Source organism: Hyaena hyaena, unplaced genomic scaffold, assembly GCF_003009895.1.
Source record: "Hyaena hyaena isolate Hyena2069 unplaced genomic scaffold, ASM300989v1 scaffold_58, whole genome shotgun sequence".
NCBI lineage: Eukaryota > Metazoa > Chordata > Mammalia > Carnivora > Hyaenidae > Hyaena > Hyaena hyaena.
The window spans coordinates 3,517,058-3,527,090 of record NW_024080689.1 but is presented as its reverse complement, the minus strand read 5'-3'; the positions used below and the strand labels follow the sequence as shown (position 1 = coordinate 3,527,090).

At 57.5% G+C, this 10,033-nt stretch overlaps 1 protein-coding gene and 1 long non-coding RNA gene across 4 annotated transcripts; one reads left to right on the top strand and one right to left on the bottom strand.

Moving 5' to 3' along the window:
- Nucleotides 1-727: 727 nt before the first annotated feature.
- Nucleotides 728-4,518, bottom strand: VAMP2 (vesicle associated membrane protein 2). Its single transcript, XM_039231593.1, has 5 exons — nt 4,367-4,518; nt 3,780-3,900; nt 3,169-3,327; nt 3,022-3,073; nt 728-2,421 (listed from the first exon to the last, which is right to left on the bottom strand). Coding segments are annotated over exons 1-5 (351 nt in total). The 5' UTR covers nt 4,369-4,518; the 3' UTR covers nt 728-2,404.
- Nucleotides 4,519-4,649: 131 nt separating this feature from the next.
- LOC120231435 lies at nt 4,650-6,867 on the top strand. Of its 3 annotated transcripts, none has more exons than XR_005528325.1 (4): nt 4,650-5,023; nt 5,499-5,633; nt 5,770-5,876; nt 6,697-6,867. It is a non-coding gene; the product is annotated as an uncharacterized LOC120231435 (long non-coding RNA). The 3 variants fall into 3 exon arrangements; XR_005528326.1 differs by having other exon boundaries at nt 4,650-5,310; nt 5,537-5,633; XR_005528324.1 differs by having other exon boundaries at nt 4,650-5,310.
- Nucleotides 6,868-10,033: the final 3,166 nt, after the last annotated feature.

Below are 10,033 nucleotides of genomic sequence, written 5' to 3'. Positions count from 1 at the left end.
AGACAAGCTGGGAAACCCTGTGTAGATTTCCCGCACTGCTGCACCCTCCTGCTGCAGCCCAGCAAAGCGGGCCCTCCAGAGCTGGTCTAACACCCTCCACTCGTTTTTGAGGCACCTGGGGTGGGGAATGCTAGGGTGTCGCATCAGGGACGTCAGGGATCTGGAGGCTACGGGAGTTCAGCGTGGGGTCTAGAGTCACCAATCCTAAGACAGGGGGCACGGGGGGCAGGCCAGTCTGTGGCCCGCTCCATACCACACTCTGCTGGGTCTCTCTCAGCCGATTTGTTCTGTAAGTACTTATGAACCCCTTCTGGATGCTGGCTCTGTGCTAGGCACCCCGGGGAATGGGATGTTTCGCTGAAGTCGTCCATGGAGTAAATGACCACGGCAGCAAACGCAGAGCATCCGGGAATTAAATCAAGGGGTAGAAAGGGATGGAACAAAGAGCAGGAACAGGCCTCCCGGGGAAAAAAAACAAGGGAAGCTGGGAAGCCCAAGCCTCCAGATTCTCCTCCAGGCTGACCCGGGGGGTCAAGACCGCTTCCCCTCAGCAGCGCCTGGTGCCCACCCGTGGCCACTGCGGGGAATCACACTCCGCTGTGCCCAAGGTCAGGCCCTCCAGGGAAGTACGGTCCTTTCCAAGTCAATCTTCTCAGCTTTCCTGTTAAACCTGCGCACCCAATACCCTCCTCACTGGTTAAGAAAAAGTCTTAGAACGCACACCAGCTGGTTACTCATTACACATTTATTGTACATTTTCACAATCTGGATGCGTCACAGAATTGGGGGAATGGGGGGAGGGAAGGGGGGCAGGGGACACTGGGATAATATGGGGGGGTCTAGAACACAGCACCCCCACCCCCAGCATCTCTCCCTACCCTGTCACACCACAGCTCAGATCTCCCTGCTCCCCCTCCACACAGAAACCTTGAGTGTGGGGGGAAGAAAGAGTTTGGGGGTCCCCTCCAGCAGGTTAAGGGGCTGTACCCTCAGACCCCTAAAATTGTGCCATTTAGAAAGCCATTAGACCCTTCCTCTATCACGTCACCTAAGGAGGAGACAACTCTCGGGGCTCGACTGCCCTGGAGAGGGGCGAGAATCCCCATCTTGCAGCAAGTCCCATACACACATTGGCAGTGACTCGTACCCCCACCCTGAATCCAGGGGGGCAGTCAGAGGAGCTGGGCAGTGGTGGGAGCAACAGCCCCCCCCAAATGAGGGAGGGGAGTTTTCAGTCCAACCCCCAGCAAGGGTGGGGCCAGATTTCAGGCAGGAATTGGGGGGATTCTCTGCCCTGCCCCCACTCCTCCCCAAGGCAGTGATGACCCCCCACACACTGGTAGCCATCTCTCCCAAAAGTCAGATTGTGGCCACCCCCCAAACTCTCCAGGCAGGAGGAGGAGGAGGCGGCAGATCAGGCGGATGGGAGGGAGGGAGACCCCACGGGAATGTCGGCTGAGTGCCCCACATGAAAACTGGGGAGCACGAATGTGGGGAGAGACTCCGAGTGGCAAAACTATTGGTCCATCATGACACACTGAACTCCGAGACACTTCCACACCAGCTGGGGGGTGGGGGGTAGGGAGAGGAGGGGACAAGAGGTTTGGAAAATGGGGGTAGGGGAGGCAAACTGGACTAGAGGGGCTAGGAGGGGGAGATTCTGGGGGCCAGAAGGGCCTGGCTCCCCAAAAGCCCGGGCTCCCACCCCCTGCAAGTAACGTCATGCAAATGAAAGTGATACAAGGACCGTGGGGACTAGCGTCTCAGTAAAAAAGCAACACGGGCTGAAAGAATGAAGGGGGGACGGAAAGAAAGAGACGGAAACCAAAAAGGATGTCAGTATGTAAATGAAGGCTACTTAACATGCTGGAAGCTCCCAGAAGACCTTGGGATTCTTAGGACCAAGTGGGGCCAGTCTCAGGGCCTCCCGGGCGATGCAAAGATGCACCTAGGGAGGCCTGGACAGTTGCTTTTTGTTTTTTGTTGGGGGGGTGGGGGTGCAGGGAAGGCCAGGGTGGGAGGAAGGATCAGCTAAATCCAAGGGAAGGAGGAGAGGAAGAGGGACTATTGCATAGCAGATGCAAATGAAAGGACTAGGGGCTGGTCAGGGAGGGAAGGAAGGGGCGGGAGGAAAAGAGAAGGGGTGGGAACTTCAGGAAGGGGTGTTCAGGACAACCGGAAAAATCTTCTAGTAATAAAACTACAAACAGACCAAATATATATAATATTATATATGTATAAATAACAGCTGGCTATTTACAGGGGGGGCCCACACACAGGGACACACACACACGGATCCAGGGGAGGGGGGGCTGGAAGATATGGCTGAGAGGTGGGGAGCGGCTGGGGATGGGGAGGAGGTGGGGAGAGGCCCTTCTCTGGGCAGGGCGGGCTCCTCGGGGGTTTAAGAGCTGAAGTAAACTGCAGAGAAGGAAAGAAAAGGAAGAAGAGAGAAGGGGAGAAAGAGAGAGAGCGAAAGCAGTGTGTCAGGCCTGGCCCTGCTCCCACCCCCCCACCCCCCACAGCCCAGCCCTCTCGGCCTTAGGTTCTTCATCTGGACAGCAGGGGGCTGGACTGGTGGGTTCCAAGGTCTCTTCAAGTCCATGGTATGGCCTTGGGGCCACAGGCTCCTAATCCTCTGGGCCTCTGGGCCCACAAACGCTCCAACAGCAGGGTGTCTGGCTTCCCGGCCGCGTCTCAAGCCCCTGGGCTTCGCCTGCTCTCCCACTTCCCAATTCCAGGGTCCCCAGACTGGGCTCTTAGGCCCCAAAACTATCCTCAAGGGAGCCGTGGGGCCCCACCGGCTTTCCCGTTTCCAAAAATCTTAACAAAAGTTGCCTAGAACCAGGCCAAGCGCAGGCGGAACACCACCGAGCTTTGGGGCTCTGGATGAAAACAGAGCTGCCGTCGGCAGCTGTACACGCTTTCTGCTGAGCAGTAAAATCTAGGTTAATGACCTTCAAAACCTAGAAGGGGAAACCTCTCCAGAGAAAGGGCCCTAGCCACTGCTGCCCTACTCACCGATGATGATGATGAGGATGATGGCGCAAATCACTCCCAAGATGATCATCATCTGGGGGCGAGAGGGGGGGTCGGCGACACAGACCACGACACCCCCAGCCACCCACCAGTTCTTAGCAGCCCCCTGCTGCGTGCCTCCACCCTCACCTTGAGGTTTTTCCACCAGTATTTGCGCTTGAGCTTGGCTGCGCTTGTTTCAAACTGGGAGGCCCCTGCCTGGAGTGCATCTGCGCGGTCGTCCAGCTCTGACAGCTTCTGGTCCCGCTCCAGGACCTTGTCCACGTTCACCCTCATGATGTCCACCACCTGGGGGGAGGGGCCCACGAGGCAGGGGGTGTGCCAAGGCCGCCTCAGCCAGGGCGCTCCTCAAGCATGCACCCACAAAGGGAACATGCACCCCGGGGGGGCCGGGCTAACACGCCAAGGACACCCAGAGAACACGCCTAGCCACCTGGGGACATGCAAGGAGCACACATCAGGGGCACGCTGAGAGCCAGATGTCACAGCAGCACCGTCTGGGTGCTGAGCCTCCAGCAGCCTGTCCATCCCCCCGGCCACACCTACCGGGGCCGAAACACCCCGGGACAGCAAGGTTGACTAACGCCCCAGGGCCGCTGCAAGTGCCTGGTGACCAGGGAAGGGGCGTCTGTTTGTCCCCAAACTCACAGACTCACCACCTCTAGCCCAAAACGGGCGTCCACACCGGTCTGCCAACCCCCGGGGTCCTTCCCACTGCCTTTGACACCCCTCACACTCACCTCATCCACCTGGGCCTGGGTCTGCTGCAGTCTCCTGTTACTGGTGAGGTTTGGAGGAGGCGCAGGGGGGCCTCCCTCCCCAGCTGGGGCGGCAGGGGGGGCGGTGGCAGCGGTAGCCGACCTAAGGGGTAGGGGCGGATTAAGACCCAGGGCCTCGAGTCACCGGCCCCGCGGCCAGGGCTCCGCCCATCCTCCTGTCCATCCATCCACCGACGGGAACCCTGGATTCCGTCCGGCCCCGCCGCCGGCAAGCTGCGTGACCTTGAGTCGGGCCCCCTCCCCCCTCCGGGCCTCAGTTTCCCCGCCTGTCAAATAAGGGCGACCTCAAAGACAAGGTCCGGGATCGCCCCGAAATGACTGGAGGCAGCGATGACAGCGGCGGGCGGACCCCGGGTCCGCTCCATCCCGTGGCCATCGCCCCCGCGGCCAGCCCGGGAGCGGCGCTCTCCAGCCGCCCGCGCGCAGTCACGGGCGCCGGCCTAGCGTCGGGGCGCGGGCCGAACCCCGGGCGCCCCCCGCACCGGCCCCCAAGGGCGGCGGCCGGCGCAGGCAGGCAGGCCCGGTGCGGGCGCGGGCGGCCGACTCACATGGCGGGGGCGGCGGGAGGACGACTCGGCAGCTGCGGCGGCGGCGGCTGCGGCGGCGGCGGCGGCGGCGGCGGCGGCGGCAGCAGCGGCAGCGGCTCGAGCTGGCTCCGACTGGCGCTGGCTGCCCGGGACGGGAAGATGGCGGCCGCACGTCACCCACATCCGGGCACTGCGGGCGGGGGCGGGGCCGGCGGGCGACGCGTCGAGAGCCGGGCGGTGGGGGCGGGGCCGGCGGGGCCGCAAGTCCCCCCCCCCCCCCCCCCCCCGCTCCCGCACCTGCAGCTGCACCGTGAGCCCCGAACCCGGGTGCTGCGACTCCCTGCGCCCACCGCCATTTCGCCCTGTCTGGCCGCAGCCCTCCCAGCCGACCCCCGCCGCTGCCCCCTGCCCCTGACAGCGCCCCTGAACCCCAAGCCACGTCCTCGCCCACCCGCGAAATCCGTAAACCAGTCAGCACTCCACACACCCAGCCCCCGCTAAGGCCCCGGGTCCCAACGCCAACGACCAGCTTCAGCTTTTGCAGGGGGCTGGGGTGGAAAGTCAGAAGGGGCAACGCGGGTCGCCGGGCTCCCGGGAGGCCTGGGGCACCTGGCCGCTGAGCAGCGGCGTGTGAAGAAAAGCAGAAGAGGCAGGCTCTTCCAACCAAGTCACTGCAGGGTGTGGGGCTCAGACCAGGGGTGCTTGCGGGCCGGCCCAACTGAGGCAGGGCAAGGTTAAGGCCAGGGAAGAGGGCACGGGCTTCCCCGCAGGGCTCCTTCACGTGGTGGCCGCAGACCCGCAGACGGGCCGAAACCCAGCTCCGTCACAGAGTCGGGTCGGCTACCCAGGCGACAGGAGGGCTCAGCCTCTGGTCCCAGGCTGCGACAGCAGGGGGCTTTGGGACTTTTGTTTGTTTTTCTTTGGGGGAAAGACAGTAGGCATGGACTGCCCAGTGCAGTGCCCAGGTACCTTGTACTACTTTACCCGCGGATCAGCCCCACAGGTGTGACCTGACCTGTCCCTAGACCCCAAATATATGACAGCTGTAGGCACTACATATATATTTGTTAAAATGCCTTCATCTGGAATATGAAAAGGGATTATCCACGTCCCCTTCCGACCCTGACTGGTCTTTTTAGGTCCCTCTAAACAGCCGACAGCGGCTGCACACAGTCCCCTCTTCCCGGGCAGGCCTGGACCTTCAGAAAGAAGATGGGACCAGATGAGCTGACCACCTTGTGGGCCGGGTCAAGGCAAGCGTCAAAAGCGAAGAAGGATGTGTCTTAGGGTAGGCATAACGGCCCTGGCGGGGCGGGGGGGCTTGCGGGGGGGTGCTCGCTGAATCCCTGGAAGGGGAGCAGAGGGAGGCTGCTGGCCTAGGTCTGGAGACAAACAGGAGCCAGCTTCTTCCCTCCCCCACCCAGGCCTCCTGGTGTGAGAACCTCCCTAATGCAGCGCCCCACCCCCTCCCCGCGAAGCCTGGGGACTGGCTCCGTTACCAGAGGTGTCATTTCCCAGCTGTCTGGGGGAGGTGAGTGAACAGGGAGCTCGTGCTGGGTGTGGGGACACAGCAGATCTAAGATAAGATGCTCTCGCTCCTTCCCCGGCCCGGAGAAGCCACCCGCCCGGTCCTTGCGCACCGGCACAGACACAGAGGACGTCTGGGTGGCTCGGCCTCTGTGCAAAGGAAGAAAAGAGCAGCTTCTCTGAAGGCTCAGATGGCTCGGTGGGGTGCTAGCTTTTGCTTTTCAGCCCTGAGACGACTCTATATTCTAGCCAGAGAATAAAGGTGCCAAATTCCAGGCTTTTAAGTTCAAAAGCTGCAGTGTCTGGGTCTAAGGCAGGGAAAGTTGGAAGGAAGTACAAACAGGCCCACCCCCACCGGCCCTGATACCCCTCACTGGCCGGGGAGGAGGAGCTGATGGAGGACCAGACAAGATGTTAGACGGTGCTTTAGGAGTGATCCTCATTTTCCCCAACGGCCAAATCCGGAGGACATGGAAGGGACGGAACCCAGAATAAATCTGGGGAGCCAAGGCCATGGCGTGTGGCTTGGAAAGTTGGCACATTGCTGTTGGGTCCTGGGGGCAGCGGCACAAGAGTGGAAATGAGGGCCTGTAAGATCCACGGAGGTGGGGACCCAGGAGGATTTATCTTAGAGGCGCCTCACTGCGCAGCCCACCCTGGCAAGCCACCTATGCTGTGGTGCTAAGGGGCTCCCCCCAGTTTAGGTCATTGGTGGCGTGGGATGACGGGGTTCACCTGGAAATGGATAAGGGAGTGTTTTCTGCAAGCAGTAGAAGGGAGACCCAAAATAGAAGTTGAACTAAAGAAAAATAATCTATTTACAGACTGAGATGATGGACGTTGCTGCATTCACCTGCTTCTTCGGGGATTGGCAGCCAAACCTCTGGGCCTTACTTCCAAGGCTCCTTCAAAAGACGTGGGGGGGGGGGGCAAGTTCATTTCTGACGAGCACCTCTGGTGATTCTGATGTAGGCGGCACAGAGAAAAACTTCAATAAAGGCTTTCTTTTATGGTTGTCTCTCCTCTGCGAACAACAACTGATTTACAAGTTGAGATGGAATGGGGCGGGCTGGTCATCCCCACACTGACTCATGAACTTGTTCCCTCCGTGAGTCAAACCTGACCAAGCAGTAATTAATTTCAGAAACCTTGTCCCTCGATGATTGTAAAGAAAAGGCCTTCTAATTAGGAGCAGGAGGAGCGGATGCTTCCTGGAGTACAGACCCAAGGGCTAGCCCCACCTCTGCAATCAAGGCTCAGAGGCTGCCTGCCCAAGCCCTGGGCTCCTGGAGGGAAAGGAAACCACCAGGAGCCTACTGTGTGCTAGGTGCTACCCATGGATTGCTACATGCACTGGGTTTTTGGTGGGTTTTTTTTATATATATATTTATTTTTGAGAGACAGAGAGCCCACGCTCAAGTTGGGAAGGGACAGAGAGGGTGAGAAACACAGAATCTGAAGCAGGCTCCAGTCTCTGTCAGCACAGAGCCCGATGCGAGGCTCGAACTCACAAACTAAGATCATGACCTGAGCTGAAGTCGGACGCTTAACCGACTGAGCCACCCTGGTGCCCCCAGTTTTTTAATTACACAAATCATGTGACTGTATTCTCCCTGCAAAGTATTAAAATGTTAGACATAATGTTCCCTTGACCACACCCCAACCCCTCTTTTTGTTTCATGTCCTCAAAGGCTTTGTGTACTTTCCTTTTAGGAGGGAAAATTTTTTGTTGCAGGGGTGCCTGCGTGGCTCAGTCAGTTAAGAGTCCAGCTCTTGATTTCGGCTCAGGTCGTGATCTCACAGTTCGTGAGTTCGAGCCATGCCGGGCTGTGCGCTCACATGTTGGAACATACCTGGGAATCGCTCTGCTCTCTCTCTCTGAAAATAAGTAAACATTTGTTAAAAGTTTATTGTTATACTTATTTTTTTTTCATTTCCAAAAATGCAGTCTCTTCTCTCATTTCTCTGACTATAATAATTATATTTCTGTTACTCAGTATTATATCACAAACTAGGTAACAAGGTAACACAATCAAAATTTACAAATCACAAGTATAACATTTAAATATGTTTTGAGAGAGAGAGACACAGAGCACTTACAGGGGAGGGGCAGAGAGAGAGAAGGAGACATAGAATCTGAAGCAGGCTCCAGGCTCTGAGCTATCAGCACAGAACCTGATACGGGGCTCAAACCCATGAACGAAGAGATCATGACCTGAACTGAAGTCGGACACTTAACCGACTGAGCCACCCGGGCGTCCCTACAAATCACAAGTATAAAAGAACACACAGCAAACCCTCACTGAGCTGCCCCCCACCCCCCACAACACACTGCTATGTGAAGTCCTGTAAATCCTCCAGAATGGTTGGTGCAGGGACAAACAGACACAGATGCCTCTTTCTTTTGAAAAGCACAAACGCTCACAGACTACATGCATTAAGTTGCCCCTCCCTTTTTTTTTTTTTTTAAGCTTTCCAATTATAGGCTATTTGTTTTTCTTGTGCAACCCTCTGGTTATCTCTGTCTCTTCCAGTTTTGTTTTGTTTTTTTTTTTTAATAAATGGGAAGATTGTCTTTCTCATTTCTCAGGCCTATCGCAACTGTCTGCTGGTTCTTGACTCTGATAGGGAGGCTGATTGGAAATTGTGGGGGGGGGGGCGGCATTCAGTGGTCACTGGCTCTCCTGCAGGACCGTGGAAAGCTTTTCAGCCCCCCCCGCCCCGCGTTGATAGATGACAGGCTTTCTCTGGGGCTGCTCAGTGTTTTTGAGAGAGGTATATCCTCAGTGCCGCATCCCTGCCCTCACTGAGCGTGGAGGGAGCAGAAGCTGGAGCGGGCCGGGGGCTCCCCTTTGCCATCTCAAGCCTCCTTTCTGCTGCACCTGTTGTCCCCAAGTCCAACGCCTCCCTGAAGATCAGGATGTGGAGGGGTGATGTGTGCGACTCAGGTCTTCTGACCAGTGAGGGCACACCAAGAGTCCCCACATTCTGAATACAGGCTCACGGCCACCTCCCCCGTGGTCAGCCAGGCCTTGACCATGGGATCTGGTGACCTTCGGGATCTTTGGACACCGGGTGCTGACTCCCTCTGCCCTTGCCCTTGACGTGACCGACACCCTTCAGCCACCGCGCAGCCTTGTTGAAGTCTCGTGGCCACCACTGTCTCTCTGGTCTCTTGGTCCTTCTAGATTTATCCATCTTTGACTCCTCTCCGGTTAGTTAGTGCAGATGTGAAAGGGACAGAAGACAAATGTTCATGATCCTTCAAGGATCAGCTTTTTACGTTGTTTCCAATTTTTTTTTTTTTTTTTTTTTGCTATCATAACAGTGTTCTGAGAGACACTGGTCTACACACTTCCCGTGATCACCTGCCTCTCCCGACGGCCCTGTGAGGTTGGTATTGTCTTGATTTTACAGGTGGGGAAAACTAGGCTCCGAGAAGCACCTCGATGGACTCTTTTTAAATGAACCAATCATCTTTTTTGTTTTTTCACGTACAGAACGATACCTCTTTTAAAAAGGGTTTTGGGGTTTTTTTTTGTATAAAACAATACATGGACATAAAGCGGTCCCTTTTTAATCTACTCTCCCTGCACGAGCCCTGAGCTCAGTCCCAGAAACAAGGTAGGCGGATGAATAATGAAAGAATGATGGCGAACTGCAGTTTCAGCGAGGGGTGTTGTAGAAGACAACCCAGCACAGCGGGCAAACGGACTGACGGTGAATGCCTAAGCTCCCGTTTGGGGAGAGTGGGTCTGGCCGGGGTCTGTGTGCCCACCGCTCCTGTGAGGGCAGCCCCGCTTGGGCTGGGGAAGCCCTGATCATTTGCGACCAGTGACCATTTGTGACAGCCGGCTCCCGCCACCGCAGCAAGGCAGGCCCCGGCCTTGTGCCCCTGGGAAACAGAGTAGTTTGGGCTCGGATGGTGGGGAAGCCCGTGCCAGTGCCCGGTGTGGGGAAGGCAAGACACCGGGCCTGGGCGCGTGGGAGGCCTGGTGGCAAATCCGGACTCTGCATCCCTCAATTCCTTAGAGACTCACTGGGGTTAACAGGTTCTTGTGTTGGGGCGCCTGGGTGGCTTAGTCGGTTAAGCGTCCGACTTTCGCTTAGGTCATGATCTCGCGGTTCGTGGGTTCGAGCCCCGCGTCGGGCTCTGTGCTG

Coding starts and splice junctions, on each gene's coding strand:
- VAMP2 (XM_039231593.1), bottom strand. Junction 3,328..3,779: donor CCCAGGCCCAGGTGGATGAG/GTGAGTGTGAGG, acceptor CCCTCCCCCCAG/GTGGTGGACATCATGAGGGT. Junction 3,074..3,168: donor ACTGGTGGAAAAACCTCAAG/GTGAGGGTGGAG, acceptor TCTCGCCCCCAG/ATGATGATCATCTTGGGAGT.